The sequence below is a fragment of the Chenopodium album genome, chromosome 20 (genome assembly GCF_948465745.1).
Source record: "Chenopodium album chromosome 20, dcCheAlbu1.1, whole genome shotgun sequence".
NCBI lineage: Eukaryota > Viridiplantae > Streptophyta > Magnoliopsida > Caryophyllales > Amaranthaceae > Chenopodium > Chenopodium album.
Window position 1 is genome coordinate 6,482,621 of NC_137853.1, and position 22,188 is coordinate 6,504,808.

A 22,188-nucleotide genomic window follows, 5' to 3' on the forward strand; every position below is an offset into this window, starting at 1 on the left:
AGGAATCTCCGATTCTATGCTTATTTTCAACTCTCCAATCTCCATAGTAGTTTGTCAATTAATGTGCCTTCCTCGTCCCTAGACGTCTCAGTATACTCTGTAAACCTTTCCTCATTCGAACCTTGCCCTTAAATTGAAGGTTATGCCACCTTAAGGTGTTGCTGTTGCTAAATATAAATGGATCTTATGAACATAATGAGATATCTAAGTTCATGCGTTAAAGATAAGTAGACTTGAACAACTAGATCTGCCACAATTACAAACCTTAGACCTTAGTTTGAATACTATCTACAGCTTTTGTTATGTGACTGTCTAAATAAAATTTTTTTTGTAAAAAAAATAGACGGAAAGTTATTTTCTACATTTTAGAGAGGATATTGTTCTTGATTACAATAGCCGAAGTAGAAGAACATTTATAGGCGTTAGAAAGTAAACTCCAACTTCATGTAGGTGTGACTATAGATTAACAAAAAGCATCCCCTTCATCGAATGGGGTCAAAAACTAGTTTTTATTTAGATGAACATGTAGAACACAGGAAACCATGGCCTGTCTGCCAACAGTTTCCTTTCGCCAATTCACCTCCCCTCTCCATCACCTCACCTATCAAGCACAAAAAAATCCGATTATTTGTTACATGTCCATAAAATTTGACAATCAGTGTAAATGGCTGAGCTGAGTACAGAACTAATCAGCTACTTGCCCTACCTAAACTGTTGCCCCAGCCTAAAGTGATTGACGAACAACTTCTAAGGCCTCCTCTACTGATGATGCACTTTGCAGCTTAGCTTTGTCAACGAAAGGCTGAGCCTTAGCAACTTTGGGAAGAAGTTGGAATTCCTGAAATGATCATACGATATCAGCATTTACTTCCAATCAAAAGTTCAAAACTATGAACATACATGCATATGTGATATGTGAAGCTGATAAAAAGATCCTACTGGTAAAATGGCAAAAGTAAATGTAACACTGTGAAAAATTGTGGGTTGAATACAAGTCTTTCAATATAAAATCATGCTTAAGCTTAAGTTCAGATTGATAGATTATGATATTATCAGGCATGATGTAGTTTCAAAGATTTGACTCCTTTGAGGGATCAATGAACCATATATATGCAATACAGTTCTAAGACCTAGTACCTAACACTCTTAACAGCCTAACAGGCTAACAATACAATCAATTCCAATCAAGAAGAGCATCATTTTTCAATTTCAGAAAAATACTAAAAGTAACTTTTCAGCCTTCAAGATTACATATTAACAACCTATGCCATTTAGAAGGGTATACCACACATACACGTCAAAAAATGCAACAAATTTATGAAATCCAACTATGAGGTACTCGGTAACAATGACAGTAATAAGTACCTCAGGACTTCCGCTTTCAACAAGAACTCCTTTCAGTCGCCCTGTTTAGTAGACAAGGCTTGTTAGAAGTGCTCAAGAATTATTGACTGAGAGTCTGTGACAGTGTGGGGAAAGAAAAGCAGCAGCAGGAAGGAAGGTGAAGAAAAGTGTATACCAGAATCTATCCAGAATGTAGCAATCTTGGGGTCAAAGTTTCCAACCTCAACTGTCTCTCCAACTGTTAAAAAAGTGATCATTATAAGCAATAAAGTACATGATTATTAAGTCATATTGTAAATATGCTGCAGTTAAAAGCAGAGTACACAATTATTTAAAGCAGCATGATTACCATTGTCTCCAAAAAATTGCCACCATATTTTTCTTTGGCTCCCTTCATACTCAAATACCCTTGAGTAGAAATAGGGAAGGTAATCGTATCTACATTCAAGCAAGAAAATATTTATCAAGATAGATGACTGATAGCTTGTCAGGAAGCATCACAATTACCAATCTAAAAAGTAGATAAAATAAAATAAAATAAAATAAAATGAAATGAAATGAAAATAAATAAAAAAAAAAAAAAAAAAAAAAAAGAGGGTGAATAAAAGAAAAAATTAAATAGCCAGGCTTACGTGTGAGTTCGAGCACTCAAAAGTGCACTGACACAATGCTGAGCTGATTTACGAGCATGGTCCACATGTTCAACACGAGCAACACGGTCATACATCTGCCAAACATGAGCTCATCAGGCCATCACTTCCTATAGTGAGAAAGCAGCCCCTTGAAAAATATATTGAATAGAGTGAGAATGCTTAACATACTTTCAATGGAAAAGCTGCGACATCTCCAATGGCAAATATTCCAGGAACTCTGGAGCGAAATAGACCATCAACCTGATACCAAGTTCACAATTTAGCACAATGATATGATGCTGAGATGCTCACTGCATATATTCTAAAACCTCTTACATATGTTTAGCATTGCACTCAATCTATTTATTCTAAAAGAAACCAGAACCTGACTACATATATGAAGTTCATCTACAGGGAGTGATGCTTTTTTATTATTTTCAACAGGCTTAGGCCTACAGATCTGAGAATTCAGTACTCCATAAATGAGGTTAATGCTGCGAAACTACTACATGTGAATACCATGCTTACTGCAAGCCTAACAATGAAATTACGCCAACAATAGTGCTAGTCAGCTACAAAAATCTTATATTTAGAATAGAAAGTCCACTGTAAACTACGAGTCATAAAGTAAGTGACAATTTACTAAGAGCTTGTTTGGTTGGATGGAGGAAGTAGAAATTCCCATGAAAACTCAATGCCCATGAAATTGTAATTCCTAGGAATTGTCAAAATTTGTTTGGTTGAATGTGGGAATTTCTACTTCCCATGGGAAGTTTAACTTGCCTAGGGGGGATTAGGTAAGTTAATTCCTCCATTTTGTGGGAAGTAGAAGTTCCTAGGAAGTCCCACTTCCTACATAATTGTCAACCAAACAAGTATATAGAAATCTATTTCCTAGGAAAATAAACTTCCCATGAATTTATTAGGCAACCAAACAAGTCCTAAGTGAACATCATTTTGAAATAGAGGGACTACTTCCAAGTTCCAAAAGAGAATTAGCATTCACCTGAATACCACCAACAGTTGTATCTAAGCCAACGTTTTCAAAAGGACCAACTGCAGGTTTAGCTCCAATACCAATAACTATCTGCACAAGTTGAAATAAATTTAGTCAAGTTCAGTTCCAATTTGCTCTTTATTAAAATAAATAAAAAAATTAAAAATTAAAAAAAAAAAAACCACCACCAAGGCACCAAGTAACTAAATTAATTTTCAAAGCAAACAATACAAAATAAGAATTTAAGCAAACCCACAGTGTCTGCTTCTATGGTAGAACCATCTTCAAGTTTGACAGCAGCCACACTTCCATCAGAACCAGCTTCTAGATTTTTAATCATAGCACCCTATATCATTTATTATCACTGAGTGTTAGTACAGTACATAAATAAAAATTTATCCCAAATGAAAAAAAAAAAAAAAAAAAAAAAAAAAAAAAAAAATTACAAAGGATTTAGTAAAATGATAGAGAAGCTGTAGACTAAGTGACACCTTTACAAACTTGACCCCATTTTGCTCATACAGCTCTTCATACTTCCTGGCCAGTGAAGGAGTAAACAGTCTTGACAAAAGACGGTCTTCAGGAAAAATGACCTACTTAATCAAAGCAACCAAGATGAAGAGAAAGATATCAGTGCTAAACCAGAGCAATACAAAATGATATTTCCACATTTACACACTAAATTAATCGACTGCCAGAAGAATATTGCAGAAAAAGTTGGCACATTAATCCTAGATGTACCCTATTTCGAGTTATATCTTCAAAACTGGAAAGGAAATACATCCAGTTATCAAATAAATCCTTGGTGCATCAATTTAATATTTAAACGTCCAACTTCAACCAAATGAGATATTGACCATACCGTGGTATCAAGGTTCCAACCCACAGCTGCAGCTGCAACTTCCATGCCAATATAGCCACCACCCACCACCACAACTTTCTTCGCTTTCTTCTGCATATTAAAAGACACTATCTTTAATCTTCAGGCATAGAAGCATCATGTTTATATACAAGTGGCAGACTGGTATCTCAAACTCATTTCATGATGAAGAAGAACGCACACATTGACACATATAGTGACTACAATACAAGGATAGAGCTCAGGGAAAGGAATGTAAATTCCATAAATGGAGAGATCAAGAAGCACTTGAACATAGGTTGAGATGGCACTCCATATTCAGTAACGTATATAGTCATGAACATACATTTAAAAATAGCCAAAGTTCAAGAGATGAAATCCCCATGTGGAGCAACTATGCAAATTTTTGGAGTTACGATGTGTAAATCTATAAGTCAAATAAACAACTGACTTCTAGAGATCACCCTTGAATCTTGACGACAACTGGCATTGAATCCATGGCCTGAAGTTAAAAGATAATGAATTCTGCTTCAAGTAGCTCATGAGTCTACATAAGGGCACTACAAAATGAACAACGATAAAATTAAGCCCGAAAAGGGTGTTGAACTTACCAATGATTCTATAAGGGAGTTAGCATCTGCTACATCCCGAATATAGTGCACACCAGGTAAGTTTCCTCCTATTTTCTCTGGAAACCTGAAACGAAAGGTATGAAAATGGGTCTCTCAGAATTTGCAACATTCTTGACATAGCAGGATGATTTCATCAAAAAAAAATGGCATCATTAGATTAGAAACTACGGTATAAAAAATAAGAGATAATGAAGGAGAAGAGATCACAATAATTAACAGAGTAATCCTTTCAGAATATAGAAATGCAAAATTACATGTCATGTTAATGGATTTCAGACATAAAAATTATACTTCTAGTGCTCCACAGTCCACATTATATCATCAATATTGCCACTAACAAGTTTGGAGTACCAGAAGACACTACTTAATACTTAACAAGTTAACATAAGTATGGCCTCGATTCATTTATCATTATAGATTGATGTGCTAATAAGCTCATGAAGTCTTAACCACAAGGCTTGCAACAAATCAGACTGAACCAAAGGTTTAACTCACTAGGTATCAAATGTGGTAATTTTTCCTCAAAATTTAGTCGTTAGATTGCATGCAAGAAAACTCTATGCATCAGCTAGATATCATGTTACAAGCTTTGTTGAAGAAAGATATCTTTGGTATAAACCACTATTTCATTAAAAGTGTAAATTTTTCACTTTAAAAGAAAAACAGAAAATGGAAACAAGTCACAAAGAGAAACAGACGACAATACCTTGTAGCTGTGCAACCTGTTGCAATTATAAGTGACCCATACTTCAGTGATTTGCCTGACTGGGTTTGTAGAGTGTGCTTATCAATATCAACGCCTGTCACAGCGTCCTCGTAAATCATCTGTGGAGAAACAAAATTTACCACATAGATGTCACAACCTCCTAGGCACAATAGCCAAAAATGAGAAATATGAACAGATAATTGTGAGGACATAAGTTAAAATTCATCACTCATTAGTCACGTACAAAGCTTTTTTAACTAGCCAAAAAATAACTAAACAAGAAAGATAAAGAGAACAGCCAGTAAATAAGTACTGAACATCAAAGAAGATTGTTAAGGATACCTCAATCCCCTTCTCCTGGTACCATTCCGGAGTCTGCCTTTCACCACCAGATCCAACGCAAGTATGGAAACCCTTCAAAGTCATATTAAAGTCAGTGCCATAGATACACTAAATTTTAAATACAGGAAGTCCAGCATACCCTTAAGAAATCATAACAAATAAAAATGGTTAATAACTTACTTCACCGAGTTTGAAATTATTTAAGTTACACCTGCAACCTAAAAATTGGCAAATATTTTAAGATGAAATTGGTATCTTACTGGTAGTCGTGCAGGCTTCTTATCCAATGGAAACAAGTAGCCCTTCGTCAATGCTGGACGCTCATATGGTGCGTAAGCCTTGCATCAAAAAGATATGTCAACAGTTAACACTAGAAACAATCAACAGATGTAACAGTGACTTAATAAGTGAAATTCAGTTAAAACTTTTTAGTTTTCCTTGTTTGGGATTGGGGTGTGGGTGAATTCTGATTTCAGTACTTGACCGACAACTAATATAAACCAAATACAACCATAGACATTGTTTTAAAAATATATACAAGTGATCTACAAAAACTTAGGATCTTCTGCAAATTAAAATCAGTGGCACAGTACCCACACAAACAATATAACCTACTACAGACAAGTAAAGCGATATTACAAAAAGATCATTAAAATTGATGTACCCAGACTCCCAGAGTATGCTCTTATTTTGCATCCAACCTATCCAATGGGAGTTCGGACAATCTACACAAAGGTAATGTTCCAAGAAAATGACTTACATTCATACTCACTTTTCAAGAATGTCTTTCCAAAAATTTCACAGCTCAAAAGTTTCATGCCACTATTATGGGCTTATGGCTACATGTCATCTCCTAACACTTTGTATCCCCATTACAAAAATAATACCACAGCCAATGAGCCTGGTGGAGACCTCTACCTGGCTATCTACTCAGAAGTACAAAACGTTGTAGGATACCAGCATTTCCAATGTTTCCATGAAACAGATTAGCTCGAGTACTAAAGCTCGGGTTAGTTCCTTTTTTGTTTTTTCCTCCTTTCTCTTAACTTATCTACAAGTAATGTTCTAAAACTTAGCTCATAAGATGATGGTTAAGATCACCACTCAAAAAATAATAACAATCACAGAAGAAGTCTGACACATAGCTGCTGTGTTATATTCCTCAAACCTCATATTGCATTCTCACATCCCATGACATAAACCACATAACAAGGTGCTTAAGTTAAAAATTTGTTATCACACAGTTAAGTGACTGAACAGCTTCCTACAATGCAACCCATGTGTCAAATGCACCACATTCCTGGTGATAATTATCTTCATCTATAATACCCTCAGCAAAATCAACTATGTTGACACGACTTCTCTTCCCCATTCACCTCCATTACGTCTTTCCCCATTTGCCTCAGCCAAATTTGAGGCACGAATAACACAACAGGTGACAAAACAGTAACATCAGTATCCCCCTAACAAGCTAACAATTTGAGGTAATCAGAGCCATCCAGTCTTTCAGATAGAAATGGCAATTTTGTTTTCTAATCGTAGACACGAAAGCCTAGACGTGCTTCAACCGCTATCTCAACCTCTGGATTAAAACTGTCTACCATATAGCTAGAATTGCCTACAACACCCATGATCAAGGTACTCTTGCACCGTATCAGATTTCAATTCCCAATCCATACTTCGTTAATCCCTTTCTAAAAGTCACTACAAGTCCTATGTCAACAACTCAACATGACATAACACATGTAACTTCAAGTCTACAATGAACATTAGGCAAAATGTACCCCGTAATATATACTTCAATCTCAAAATAAGCACAACTATACTCCGTGCCAATGTGACTCTATACTTGTTTGGTTGAACATGGGAAGTTATACTCCCTACAAAATCATTGAACCCATAAAATTGTACTTTATAATTTTTAGGAACCAAACAAACACTATATCCACATTATCTAGTAATACAAAGTATAAATTAAGATAATATGTAATGATCTCCATTTAAATATGGTAAACAACTACATTACTAACTCGCAGGGATTAGTAGTTATGTTGATATCGTAATTTGAACTAGTAATGCGACAACGAGTTATAATAATCATAAAGCGGTGAAGCCAAAAATATCTAGTAGCTCAATCAATCAAAAAATTTGAAATGAAGAAGAAACCTCTTTAGTGACAATGCAGAGCTTGCCATCAGCCAATCCATGTTCGACAAATGTCCGAGCCGCATACCCCGCCGCATTTCCGCCTCCAACGATCACATACCTAAATTTCATTTTCATCAACCAAAAATCAATCCAAATAAAATTTTAATCCAAAAAATTAATCGTAAATTTCAAAAATTCAAAAATAAAATTGATAAGATAAACCGACATACTCTCGATTATCATTGGAGAAACTGGAAGAAGCAGCGATGGAGAAACTTCGATTGCCATTGATGGTTCTAGAAGCGACGAACGAAGGTTTACAGTGGAATTTGGAGAGAGAAAATGAAGAAGAAGATGAATATAAAGAATAGCCATGTTTAAGTGAGAGTGAGTTTGACATAGTCGCCATTAATCTACAAACTGAAGAACAAAAATTAAAATTAAATTAGAGAAAATGATGATGAAAATCTGGGAAAATTGAAGGAGAGAGAAAAAGGGAAAGATTTAGGGATTGATTGAACCTGTTGTTGACATCGAAAGTGAAGAGTGATGATTAAAATAAATAGTGGTGTTTTGTTGAATAAATTAATGTAAATTTAGTGTATAATTATTGAAGATGGCTTTAACTGAGACTCAAAGGTCGTGTGATTTGACGAGGGAGATGAAAATGGAGAATTAGACAAAATGAAGAGAGTATGTTGTGTTTTTGTTTCTAATAATAATAGCTACTGTAGTTGAAGCTTTTTTCGGTACCAATGCCCTGCAATCGCTAGTGGCTCGTGGATGGAAATTGGTTTTCGCACACCTTCTCTTAGTATAAAGTCCCGATAAATGTGTCAAAATTATTTCCCAAATCTTATATGAATAACATGTGTGTACTATGTGAATTTCACACCGTGTTAAGTTGGATATGGGTATGATATTTGTGGATTGTAGACAAGTAGGGACATATATCCGTCATAGGTGGTGGATTCATAATCATATTCGTTCCATCATGCATCTATGTGAAGCCCGATCACTGCCGCTCTATGGATTTAGGGAGTTAGTGGAAATCACCTTGGTTGGAGGAGCTGGTGTCAATTTTTGTTTATATCTACTTGGACGACTAATGTTGGATATGTAATCAATTATTATATCTACTAGGGTACAATGGTACAAAAATGTTGGATGGATTAGGGTATGAGGATAAAGTATTCGCACAAGCCTTACTCATTTATCATTTATGAGTGTGAAGCAGTAAGTGTAAAATCTTGCAATTCACATATTTTAAGTCCACACATCAATACATTACACCTAAGTGACTAACTTTTGGTGTATTCTAGTAAATGCATGATAATGGTTTAGGGCGCGGTAAGTGCTTTATATTCTCTATACTTGTATAACAAATCAATTAATGGACTTATTTGATCTTATTAAAATTATTAATCATTTTTTGTTTTGGAATAACCTAACAAATCAATTAATGTCTACCCGTGTTGCATTGGTCAATTCAAACTTCCTCAGGCTTGTCGCAGCACAGCTCACACAATTTTGAAGTTTTGTTTTTGTATCAGGTTTCTATGCATACATCCATTTGTGAGTATATTCAAATACATATTAAATAAATTTGATATTTGAACACTACACATTGAAATGAATTGAGATGAACCAAACATTATCTTTTATGACTATATTTTTCCTTATAACATTTTTAGGAAAATAATAATTCCAGTTGTAATAAATTTATAAAAAATTATTGTCAGGCAATAAATAAATTATAGGAGGAAGTATTTGCTTTTGGTTTCATAGGTAATCAAGTAAACTAACCCGGAAGCAAAGTCTTACACATATCATAGTCTATTTTACAGTGATATAAAAAGATTTTAGTACTAGAAAAGACCATTATAGTTTGACCCAAATTAGTAATTATTATTTTTATTTTTTATTTTTTTTTTACCAGAAAATTAGTAATTATACAATGCAAAGAGTGAAAGGGTACATAATGTATTGATACATTTAACTACCAAACAATTCTTATAAAATCATAATAATGCTATCAAGCTATTGTAATTTGTAATTAAGGGGGCAAGGGGGGATGCATGAGGCTTTCATAAACATTAGTAAACGTAACCCATCACTATAACTGGATATTTTTTTCCATATAATGATTATAATATGTGACTGTTACTTGCACTTCACTGCTTAAGTATCAGAATTTCACAACTTACATACGTGTGTTGTTCTCAGGAGTCTCCCTTTGTATAGTTTTGACTTGATCTTCTATAAGACTTTTTCTTGGTAAATAGTCAAACTGTATAAGGAACTTAGCTTTAACGAGAATTTGAAATAATCAACTTAGTAATTAACTGTGTCAAAAAAAAAAAAAAAAAAAAAAAAAAAAAAAAAAAAACTTAGGATTTGTTTTAGCATTGCTGTGGTTTTCTATTTTTTGGTGTTTAAAAGTATATTATGTAGGTCACATAATGAATCAAAAATTATGTAGACTTATAATCATGATAATTTTGAAAACCGATAACAGAAAAGTGAAAACACCTTTTTCTTGTTTCCTGTTTTGGTTTTTAGTTTTTAAAAAAACAGAATAATGAAAACAAAAAATGATACCAAAAAAGCCCTTAGTAATTAACTTATTTAGGTTTTAATTGTGTATATCTTGTCAAAAAAAAAAAATGTATATACTTTGCATATCAATATAATAATTGTGTTGTTTAACTAGGTAATAAGACCCCGCGGTAATTTATATACTATGTAGCATATTGATAAATTCTAGTTAAATCATGCGTATTCAAATCAAGTAAATGTTGCCATGTTGGAGAAGAGCTTAACCATATACATATGCAACTTTGAAAACTCATCTTTCTTTTCTATTTTCTCAATCTCAATAAGAAATAATTAATCTCATCAATTAACAATGAGTTCTTCTTCTAGCTTGTGTAACATTATAATAATATTGGTGGTTTTACAAAGTAGGAGAAGAGATACTTGTTATGAGTTCATGGCATATGAATAATTGCAACTTTGTATCCTTATTAATAACCCCTATGTTTTATTAAAATGGTCACACCTAGTGTTCATGGTCTTTAATTGATAGTTCACGTTTTTACCATTAATATTTTAAAATAGGTCTAATGAAAAATTTGTAATTAGATATTCTTAGGGCCTGTTCTCTTACGTTGAAATTCAGTTCAGTTCAGTTCAGCTGAGTTCAGTTCAGTTCAGTTCAGTTCAGCTCAATTCAGTTCAGTTCAGTTCAGCTCCTAATTTCCTTCTCTTATAAAATATTCAGTTCAGTTCAGCTAAGTTCAGTTAATGAGAACAAGCCCTTTGAGTATTCAAATGGATCTAATAAGACATCATAGGATGAAAAATTGATATTTACATGTCTTTTAATAAAAATTGATATTTACATGCGTAACTTTTTTTTATTTTTCAAAGTAAGAAGGGGGCTCACGTAGAGGGAATTATACTGAAAATCCCTCAAGCTATGGGATAAACCAAATTTGTTTATCGCATGGCATTTTGGCAAGACCACGTAGAGGAAGCCCCAATACTTAATATTATATATGGGATAAATAAAATTATACTGAAAATCCCTCAAGCTAGGACCCTATGTAGTAAAATTTCCTTACAAATTTTAAACTTTGACCTTAAAAAAGTAAAGTGAAATCATCATACTATAATAATAGGAGCATAAAACACCAAACACAAAATTTTGCTACACGTTGTTTATCAAACCTACAAATTCAAAAGTGAATCAAGACTCAAACCTACAACTTCTCAATGAATAGAGACCTTTATAACTTTATAAGTAGAAGAATTTTACTTAGTTTAGACATTTTTGAAAAGGCTTGGACTTTGGCAATTGGCGTATAGCATAGAATTGAAATTGAAATATGTAAAAATTACATACGGAGGTCAATTTTAAGATTTGACTTTCTTGTTTTTTATGGTTGATGGAATATTACCGTTGATATCTACCATTAACATTAGTCCACTACCACTACCAAGTCCCAAATGGCCAATATGTAACAATTACACTCTTACAAGAAAAGATGTAATACCTTTATTTTACTTTTGGTTAGAATATAATCTATTTATATATGCATATGTTACAACTTATACCAATCCAGAAAAGAGTATTACATTCACTCCAAATGCCCAAAAGATGTAAAGATACATACAAATTACAAGAAAAACACCCCCACTCTACTAATTTTAGTATTTCTATATATAGAAAGTCATGCCCCAAATCAGCTATTCTAAAGCTTAGATGACACAAGCTAAGCACCCAAATTAGCATATATGCAATTAAGCATGGATGAAAAGCCCAAAAACTCCCTATTAAAACCTCTACTAAACACTAATTCTACCCTAAATTTTACTCTTTTTTTCTTCTTTTGAAAAACATTTTACATCTTTGGGAAAAAAGACATTTCCAAATGACAAAATTTACATAACACAATAGAATTAAAAAAATAAACCCGAAAATCATAATTTTTTTTTTAAAAAAAAGTTTTATTTCTAACCTATACATTGGGAGTAGATGATTTGCCTGCTTGATCGAGGACATCAAGTATTATTGCACGAGTCTGAACAAGTCTATGGAACAACTCCCTAATTTGTAGTTGTAACGGGCCGAGACCATCCTCCATTTTCCGGCATATCTCGGCTAGCTCGACGACTTGGGTGGCGAATTCGGCCTCCTTCTCCTCCTCCATAGGGTACTGAAAATTGTCAGCATAGTCCACCAAAGATTGAGACAATTTATCAATTTTAACCACTTCTTTCATTAGTCCTGGTGAACCTTTTTTTTCTTTCCTTTTCCACTCCTCAGCTATTTTTTCCTGGAGCCCACAGATTCCGTGGGCCCAATTTGATTGTTTTGGGACCGGAATGTGGGTCCCGAGCCCCGCCCGGTCCTGACAAGGAATAGCTGCAACTAGAGCCCACATTACAAACACTAGGACCACGTTCATGATGTATACAGTGAGGGCCAACCCTGTCGATTCCCCACCACGTGGCGCAGTGAGATTGGAGGAGATTGATTGGACTTGCTTGGCAGCTGACCAATTCTTGGCCACCATCCAAGATAGAGACTTGAAGTTCGGCGCGTGGTGCCGGTCTTTCGATGACGCGCCACTTGAGCGCTTCCCAAAGGACCATGATCTCTCGGTCGACTTGCCTGTATTTTCCTTCTCATCCACCACGATTGAACCTTGTAGTGCTGCGAGTGCTCTTCTTGCCCTTCGAATCTGCCAACAATAATAGCAAAATTAGAATTTTTATTTTGTTCAAATGCATAAATTTCGCCTACCCTTTTAATTCAATTCCATCAATCTTGGCTTTTGGTACAGCCAAATCAAATAAATTGGTCAAATATTTAGGATTGGCATACAAAACATCAAATTTTGAAAGCTTGATTTTTTAATGGAAATTTTAGATAAACCAAAATTCAATTCAACCAGTCAAGTAATATATTCAAATTCGTTGTGATATATTAGTACAAAATCTGTTAATTCCTTGTTTGACCAAACTTAATGAATAATGATATATCATGCAATATGCAACAACCATATGAAATCAAGCAGTCAAATTTTCAAATTGACCTTGAAAATTCATCCCATTTTGAACAAAATTCAATCATAAACATAATCAAAATCAAAATGACAATCTTACAAAATTAAATTTGTAATAAAAAAAAAATGACAGAAATTGGGAATTTTGTTGATAAAATTTACCTGTCCATCGGTAAAGGGCCTCTGTTCTAAAGCAGAGACAACAATCTGAGCTTGACTTAGCATAAACTTAATTGCATCAATACCATGATTAATCGCATTACAAATATCCAAACCCTTAACAGCCCTATCCAACAAATCAGGAATCAATCGATCGAGAGGCGATTTTGCAACCTGAGATGGTTCCCTTCCAATCAACAACACAGCCTTAAACTCCGACTCACAACAAAGAAATGCATCAAGAAGTTTTCTAATCCAAGCAATAGAAAGAAGAGTATCACTACCCGAAAAAGGGCTAGAATCTCCGTCGATATCAACCGATATAGGGGAATCACTGGCGGAAGATGAGATTGATATCGATGATGGTAAATGATGGGTGTCTTTTTTATTAAGAGGTAAAAGATCAGAAAAACGATCACCAATTTTCCTTTGGAAAAGCTCTAAATCCTCAACTTCTCCTTCCATTGAAGCGACTTGATTACGACGAATACTTATCCGGCTGAGGAAGTGCCCTTGATTATCCGCGCCTCCAGTCCACATTTTTTATTTTTTGAATTCAAAGATCAAAATTAATGAAATAAAAAAACAGGGGAGAAACAGGGGAAAACAGAGGAAGATAGAAAAAACAGGGGAGGAGAGAGAAAGAAGGGAGGGAAGAGAAGAGAAGAGAAGAAAAAGAAATGCGGTTGACAGTTAAATGAGTTGGGTAGGTGATGTAGAGGGGGCCCATTAAATATGGGAGTTGATGGTCAAGGTTGCTTTTTGAGGCCAACGACTATTTCTTTCATTCTTGTCTATAAAATATGATTTGATTAGATAATGTTATTTCTTCTTTCAAGCTGACTTGGTATGTGTTCTTTTTAGTTGAATTTTATGTTTCCTAAAATACCCTTTTTGTTTACATTCGTGCGTGGATATGGTGTAGCAAATTAGAGATTGAAGATATTTGTTTATGGTGGTTGTTATATTAATTTAAATCATTAAAGAATTTTTAATGACCAATGATGATGATAATAATAATAATACTTGCATTGGGGACTTGGTATTATTGGATGGGAATTATTTTATAGATGTCAAATGATTTAAACATAAGCATGATATTTTTATTCTTTTTTTTTTTTTTTTTTTTTTTGCAAGCCAATTGTTGTCTAATTCAAAAAAAAAAAAAAAAAAAAAAAATAGTGAAAGGTGTGCAAATTTATTTATTTTTTTTCCTTAAGAATGGTTTGTGTACTTGTGTGCTATTTGATACGGATTATCATGTATAAAACTTTGATGTAATTATTTTTTTCTAGCAAAAATTTGATAGTATATACTTTAAATAATACTTCCTCCATTTTCTTTTACTTGCAACACACCTTTTAAGCTCGCAATTTCAGGAGATAATTAGTGAGGGCAAACGAGCGATTTTATCAATATAATTTTTACACGAGAATTAGAATAGGGTTAAGTATCATTTGTAAAAATTAAAATGAAAAATTTGTCCGTTTACATTACATAAACCCGACCTCAAAACACGTGCCACAAGGTTGTGTTGCAAGTAAAAGAAAACGGAGGAAGTATTATTTTGTATTACAAAATGATCCGACTTATTAATTTATCCATTTCACAAAAAATTTAAACATTCTAGAATTTTTTTCCCTTACTTTTGAATATATGATCCACATTAGTTTATTTTTAGTTATATTTTAACACAGCACATTAGTTTAAAACTTCTTCACTTTTGCCACTTTCATACACTAATAAATCTTCCTACTTTCCATTTTATGTAAACTATATTTAATTTTCTTACTTTTGATTTTTTTAAAAGAGTTAATAAAAGTGAACTGCTATTTGACGCCCGCAAATTACTCAAAACGCCCGCAAAATTACAACGAAATTACCACTCTACCCTTGAACCACTCTACCCTAAACCATTCTCTTCAACTCCCTTCAAACCAAAAAAACAAAAAACCACCACCACTTTCACCAACACCCAACCCCCTTACCACCACCACCACAAGCACCCAAAAACACCACCGGAGAACCGCCAAGATGCCGAGGACGAAGAACGCTGGACGGTCGAGGGAGGAAGACGGCGTGCCGGAGGAGCAGGTTCGGTTTTTTTTTAACGCTTGACCGAATCGCCCAAAATAGGCGGTTTACCCATGGTCAAATCGCTCAAGATATCCGGTTTGACCATGGTCAAACCGCCCAGTGAAAACGGTTGACCGTGGCCAAACCGGATTCCCTGGGCGGTTTGACCGTGGTCGAAACGGATTTCATGGGCGTTTTAACCATGGTCAAACCGCCCAGGAAATCCGGTTTGGCCACGGTCAACCGTTTTCACTGGGCGGTTTGACCATGGTCAAACCGGATATCTTGAGCGGTTTGAGCACTGGAATTTAAATTATTATTTTTTTTTAATTTAAATTTATACTAATAATATATTTGTTTATTAATTGTTTAGATTAATTTTAATATTTGTTTAGTAAAAAAAAAATATTTATTTGAAGTTCACGTTTTATGTATAATTTAAAAAAATATTAATTATATATATTTGTTTAATTTAAGTTCACGTTTTATGTATAAGAAATTAAATAATATGTTCGTATATGTTTAGCTTTATTAATTATATGTTTAGGAAAAAAATGATATTGTATATGTTTGTTTTTTTATATGTGTAGCTTTATTAAATTTATGTTTAGAAATAAAATAATGTATTTGTGTATTTGAATTTTAAAATAATTAGGTGTATGTTTAGATAATCAACTAATATAGTTTTATATTTTACGTTGAGTTTAATTAATATATTTGGTAAATTTTAGTTTATATATTAATAGCATTATATTTAGGAAATTAGATAAAAAAAAGTAATTGCATTTATATTTCTATATATATTAAATTTATTGAATCGTATACCAATTACATTTATTAATTAAATGACAGCCACGAAACATGAGGAGGTTAAACATCGAGTTCACACATGTCGAAGGATCAGGTCCTCGACATACACGATCTCGAGGTGTTGATGCTTCTGTTAGGAGGGAGAGGGCAGCTTCTCGAGCGGCGGATGATGACATGTACGATTATGATCCTGATCATGACTACATGGAGGATGCCTCGACTTCCGCAAGAGGCGAGCACGAGGAGGCGCCATCAGGGGTTTTCGTCATGCAAGGTAGAGGAGGGAGGTTTGTGGCTTCTAGTAGTGCGAGTACGAGCACTGGCCGTACTCGTAGGTCTCGTGCTGCTCGAGACGCGGATACTACTTGGCTTGTTCAGGAGGCGATGCCGGGGGGTCCAGTTGATGGGAGTCTTATTCCCACCTACGCGGCTCATATTGCGTCACGTATTTGGGTCGGACAGGATCGTGAGCCGTTGAGGTGCCACAGTAGGATTCAGTGGTGCAAGTCGCTGCAGGAGTGGGAGACAGAGTTGAGTGCTGATTTACGTGAGCGCGTTAGTGTCACTGGACTACGACACTTGCCGTCTATCATGCATTCCCACATTGATTGGCCTCTGATCTCTGCGTTCGTTGAACGGTGGCAGCCGGATACGAACACTTTTCACCTCCCTTTTGGTGAGATGACCATCATGCTACACGACGTCGCTTACATTCTTGGGATCCCCGTTGATGGGGACTTGGTGGACATGGTCAGCGACAGTGCGTCTCTCCAGGCTGATTTTCAGGAGTTGCTGGGGTTGAGTAGGGATGAGCTGTTGGTGAAACCAAGAGCAGTTTGGGAAAACGGTGCTGTTGCGGTGACTACCATTTATGAGCGGTGCAAGTTGTTGGATCGGGTTCCCGACGTTCAGTTCATGGCTTTCTTTGTTACACTCTTCGGTAGCACCTTATTTGTTGACAAGAGTGGTAACCGCCTTCTTCCCTCCTGCATTTTGGATTTGAAGAAGTCTACTGACGATCTTAACCGTTACTCTTGGGGGTCAGCTGCACTTGCTTTCCTTTATCGTCAGTTGGGTATCGCCTCCCGTGTTGAGTGTAAGGCCATTGGTGGTTGTCTCACGCTTCTCCAGGCATGGATATATGAGTACTTCCCATCCTTTCGGCCATGTCAGGGAGCTTTGGTGGTACAGCCTGGTGAGGCTCGTGCCTCGATGTGGGATACTAGAGCACAGTCCAGGGATGAGCACCGACTCGCATCATTTCGGGCCCGACTTGATCAGATGACTGATGCTGAGGTATGGTTATTGTTTTATTAAATGTGTAATATTGTTTAACGTGTTGTCATGTAACGTAACATTCTTATTGTTATTGCATATGCAGGTTAACTGGCGGCCCTACTCTCTCACCCCTGCGCAGGACGTCCCGAGGACCACTTACATGGGCTGTATACAGTGTCGGGACATCGTCGAGCCGTATAACCCAGACAGGGTCTTACGGCAACTTGGTCACGTGCAGGGGATACCGCTCCCTGGTTTTGTCCCTGACGAGGCGTATAGACCTGCTAATGTCCGGTCGTACAGCGTCACTTTTCGGGGTCAGGTCTTATGGAAGAAGTTCGGTCCTGGGAGCTGCTGTCTCGGCTTGCATGTCCATCCACCTCTACTAGATGAGATTCCCACATGCTCACCTGACTATTTGCCATGGTTTTTTACGTACTCCCATCCTCGGCTTATCTGCGATACTGCGGAACTAGCCCCTCCGGCAGTTCCAGAGAGGACGAACACTGATTACGTAAGTATTTTATGAAGTGCATCATTGTATTATTTTATTATTGTACAAAATATTATACGTTATGATTATTTGCTTTGTATTTTGCAGTGGATGGGTCGTTCCATGCATGTGATTCGGCGATTCATTGCAGACACGGGCGGTGAGGTCACCCCAACAGTGGTTGAGGCCCAGGAGCTTATTGCGGCGTGGGATGCAATGATGAGAATGTAATAGAATTTAATGTAATTTTTAATTATAACTAAAATTGTAATTAAAAACTAATTAAAACTGGAATTTCTCAGCTAACACCATATCTTTCTTACACAAATGATATACCTTGGCCAACACATCTTTGTTGATATGCCATCTACATAACAAGTGAGCTGTGTCTGGGAATACCTCTTTCACCGCCTTCAACAGTCCCAACTCTCGATCAGTTAGAATCGCAGTAGGAGTCACTTCAAAACCCATATACAGCTTTAATTTCTCCAACACCCACTTGTAACTCTCATAAGACTCTGTCTTCATTAAAGCATACCCGATCAAAAAGTTTTGGTTTGTCGGTGTGACCCCAACAATCTCGAAGAACGCCATGTTGTACCTGTTTGTCTTGTATGTGGAATCCATCCCTATGACATGTGGATAAGTCCGCAACATATTCGCCATCTCTGGATGTGCCATAAAGGCATGGGTGACAACACGTGTGTCGGGGTCAGCAGCTACCCAACTAACGTACTTGTGCTCGTTGGCCAAGTGAAGAAACTGGTTTACGACATCTCTCCCTTCACTATCATCAACCCTTAAACGACTTCTGAAATTATAGATGTGCCTCATGTTAGGGTTCTCATTGGGATACGCATCTTTCACAGCTGCCATTATGTTACTAGGTTTTGCACATGCTGAACTCATTTGTCGAACCAATTGCTTCGCAGCCGGACTTAAACCACTCACTTGTCTATGACCCTCTCGATAAACCATCATAGGGTGGTTGTGCATGCCATGCAAACCAGATACAGGAATTATTTGCCACCCAAGATCATCTACCACACATGTGATCTTGATCCGAAAAGGACATTTGATACCCTTTCTTTTTGTGTTTTTTCGTACAGCATTCTCCATATCCCTGTCTTCGGCTGTATTTCTATGGGCACGATCGCACTTCAGATACTTGACCGGCCGACCATCTCGTTGTGTCTTATACGAAGACTTTGTAAGGAAAAAGCCGCAACCAATAGAGATGTTTTGAGCCCATTCAAAGGCCTCTTCAAAAGTTGGGAACATCGTTGACGTTATAAAGACTGCACTGTAGTCAACTCCATCACCCCCATAATCCGGCAATGACGCCTAAACAAAGAAATAACATGAAATTTAGCATAATAACCATGATAATAATGGAAATAAAAAACATAATAATCACAACAATGATCACAACTTAATTCTACTTATCATAAAAATAACAATAATAGTAGTAGAAATAATAACAATAATAATAGAAATAATAATAATAAAAATATTAGAAATAATAATAATAATAGTAATAATAATAATAGTAATAATAATAATAATAGAAATAATAATAATAGAAATAATAATAATAATAATAATAGTAATTAAAGCAAAGATTTTTTTTAAAAAAAAAATACAAAACCGCCCTAGAAAACCGGTTTGACCATGGTCAAAACGCCCAGGAAAAGCGGTTTGACCATGGTCAAAACGCCCAGAAAAACCGGTTTGACCATGGTCAAACCGCCTAGAAAACCCGTTTTGACCACGGTAAACCGGTTGTAGTAGGCGGTTTGACCATGGTCAAATCGCTTTTCCTGGGCGTTTTGACCATGGTCAAACCGGTTTTTTCGGGCGGTTTTGTACATTTTCGGCGAGAAAAATTAAAAATTTACCTCACCAAGTGGGTCCGGCGGGGTGGACACCCTGCTTTCCGCCTCCGACATGTAACCGGGTGGCGATAGTGGTGGTGCTGGTGGTGGTGGCGGTGGTGGTGGTGGTGGTGGTGGTGGTGATAGTGGTGGTAGTGGTGTTGGGTGTTGGTGGTGCTGGCGGTGGTGTTGATGCTGGTAACCGTGGCGGTGTTCGGTGGTGGTAGAGTTTACTTTAGCTCGGTTTTGAGAGTTAGAGTTATGAAAGGGATGGAAGATAACAAATAGAGTTGAAGAGGGTAAGAAATAGAGTCAAGGGTAATATCGTAATTATTTTGTAATTTTGCGGGCGTTTTGAGTAATTTGTGGGCGTTAAATAACAACCCCCTAATAAAATTTAATTCTCACTTTTATCCCTTCTTGCCTCCACTACTCCACCTCACGATCTAGTAATCTACAATACAATACACTACACAGATATCTATCCCTCATATCTAAATGTTCTTCCAATTTAAGATGTAAATATGCTATTCACAACGTAAATGATCTTTAAAATTATTTTCATTATATCAGAAAATACATGATTAAGTGTAGGGTAGTGTTTCATTATCCTTAATGAGTATCTCCATATTATTGAATATTTATAATTATTTAAATTTGATCTTCACCAAATAAATAATTAAATTTGAACAAGATATTTATTATTTTTATTAACATGTATACTACAGTATCAATTTAAAACGTGAATTGGCAAATATACTAAAGAAAATGTGAAAATCTTGGAGGATCGGGAGGACTAAGGGCCTATTCACTTCAGCTTAATTTCAGTTCAGTTCATCTCCAATCAGTTTAATTTACTTTAGTTCAGTTCAGCTCCTAATTTCCTTCTCTCATAAAATATTCATTCCAGCACTATTCAGTTCAGTTTAGCTCAGCTCTAATCATTTCAGTTCAGTTCAGTAAATGTGAACAGTCCCCAAATATTATGCTTCAGTTTAGTAAATGTGAACAGTCCCAAAATTATGTCTTTAAACAACTTTTTCTTTGCTACAATTAAAAAAAGAGACTCATTCTCTGCTAAAATACCTACTATCTCCATTTCAAATTATTTACAACGATTAAACATTAAAACAGACATAGTATATATATAATATATTGCTTCGTATGTATTTAGATTTTACTTAGTTGTGACAATACTTCGTACGGACCATGCACTCATAAACAGCCAAACCAACCTCAAAAACATCTGGAATCTTCGAGGGTAGTTTTGGCAATCGAAGCAATCTGAGTCAGCAAATGACGGCCCTCAATTGCGCGGAAATAGACGCGTTGTCTTTTGTTCGATTTTTTTTTTTTTTTTTTTTTTTTTAAAAAAACAAATAGCTCGAATTTAGGCTTTGGCTTTGAGCAAATTGACTGCGTCGTGAAGGGTTTTGATTGTCTACAACAGTGGTGCACTATTACAATTGCAGATGCCTTTCAACGATGATTGCGGCCCCATCACCGGCCCAACGGCCCAATTAAAGCCTTTTTAAATTGTTTTTAGATTTTATCACTGGCCCATATTCTTATTAAAATTAAAGATTCTCTAAATCTCTGGTTATTGAGTCGACTTATTCTTCTTTGATCAAGGTAGTTCAGAATAATTTGGGACTTTATTTGTTATCCAAATAATTATTTTTCGGTTTTACAACATGTATTTTTTTTCACTTTCATATTTATAACCTTATTGACACGCAAGAAAGAGATTACTCCTGTAAAAAAAAAAAAAAAGAAAGAGATTAGTCAATACTACGTATGTAAATGATAATAAAAAAAAGGGTTAGATACATATAATGATATAATTATAAGTTTTTAACTCTTTTCTATTGCACATGATAGAATCATTTGATTAAATTGTTCAATTAGCTATTCTGATCATCTTCTAAAAATGTGTATCTTATATATAATGGCAAGATTTGAACTCTTGCAAATATATCTTTAGCTCATTTTATAGTTCGTTATATCACCATTTTATATCTTTAGTTCATTAAATTATTCATCAAAGCCCAATTGTCAATACACACACAAAAACACACGCACATACAGTTATGTTTCCTACCATTGTCAAATTGTCAATACAAATACAATGACATCAGACAACATATGTTATGCTGATAATAAATGGTACGATTCGCAGTTAAGATAATGTGGGCAAGTATGACTCTGTATGAGTCTATGAAGTGCCATTTGAAATGTCAAAAATGGTCTAATTATTACGAGTCG

General features: G+C 35.5%; 3 protein-coding genes across 3 annotated transcripts; all 3 read right to left on the bottom strand.

The window, feature by feature from the left end:
• Positions 1-463: 463 nt before the first annotated feature.
• Positions 464-8,465, bottom strand: LOC145596525 (monodehydroascorbate reductase, chloroplastic/mitochondrial-like). The gene is made up of 18 exons (XM_081652701.1): positions 8,182-8,465; positions 7,891-8,080; positions 7,679-7,778; positions 5,773-5,850; positions 5,513-5,584; positions 5,171-5,289; positions 4,444-4,528; positions 3,836-3,925; positions 3,465-3,566; positions 3,230-3,319; positions 2,983-3,063; positions 2,166-2,237; positions 1,977-2,071; positions 1,694-1,782; positions 1,520-1,582; positions 1,366-1,406; positions 707-838; positions 464-601 (listed from the first exon to the last, which is right to left on the bottom strand). The coding sequence occupies exons 1-17, from the start codon at positions 8,192-8,194 to the stop codon at positions 725-727; spliced, it is 1,494 nt and encodes a 497-aa protein (XP_081508827.1). The 5' UTR covers positions 8,195-8,465; the 3' UTR covers positions 464-601; positions 707-724.
• Positions 8,466-12,151: 3,686 nt separating this feature from the next.
• Positions 12,152-14,111, bottom strand: LOC145598487 (protein ROH1A-like). The gene is made up of 2 exons (XM_081654847.1): positions 13,396-14,111; positions 12,152-12,909 (listed from the first exon to the last, which is right to left on the bottom strand). Exons 1-2 carry the CDS (start codon positions 13,930-13,932, stop codon positions 12,184-12,186), a joined length of 1,263 nt encoding a protein of 420 aa, XP_081510973.1. The 5' UTR covers positions 13,933-14,111; the 3' UTR covers positions 12,152-12,183.
• A 4,220-nt stretch (positions 14,112-18,331) lies between these two features.
• On the bottom strand, positions 18,332-20,305 carry LOC145596686 (protein FAR1-RELATED SEQUENCE 5-like). The gene is made up of 2 exons (XM_081652906.1): positions 19,948-20,305; positions 18,332-19,393 (listed from the first exon to the last, which is right to left on the bottom strand). The coding sequence occupies exons 1-2, from the start codon at positions 19,996-19,998 to the stop codon at positions 18,332-18,334; spliced, it is 1,113 nt and encodes a 370-aa protein (XP_081509032.1). The 5' UTR covers positions 19,999-20,305.
• Positions 20,306-22,188: the final 1,883 nt, after the last annotated feature.

Coding starts and splice junctions, on each gene's coding strand:
- LOC145596686 (XM_081652906.1), bottom strand. CDS start 19,998: ATGTCGGAGGCGGAAAGCAGGGTGTCCACCCCGCCGGACCCACTTGGT. Junction 19,394..19,947: donor CGCCGGACCCACTTGGTGAG/GTAAATTTTTAA, acceptor TTCTTTGTTTAG/GCGTCATTGCCGGATTATGG.
- LOC145596525 (XM_081652701.1), bottom strand. Junction 5,585..5,772: donor AGAAGCCTGCACGACTACCA/GTAAGATACCAA, acceptor ATGACTTTGAAG/GGTTTCCATACTTGCGTTGG. Junction 4,529..5,170: donor ACAGGTTGCACAGCTACAAG/GTATTGTCGTCT, acceptor CTTTCGTTTCAG/GTTTCCAGAGAAAATAGGAG.
- LOC145598487 (XM_081654847.1), bottom strand. CDS start 13,932: ATGTGGACTGGAGGCGCGGATAATCAAGGGCACTTCCTCAGCCGGATA. Junction 12,910..13,395: donor GGCCCTTTACCGATGGACAG/GTAAATTTTATC, acceptor TATTGTTGGCAG/ATTCGAAGGGCAAGAAGAGC.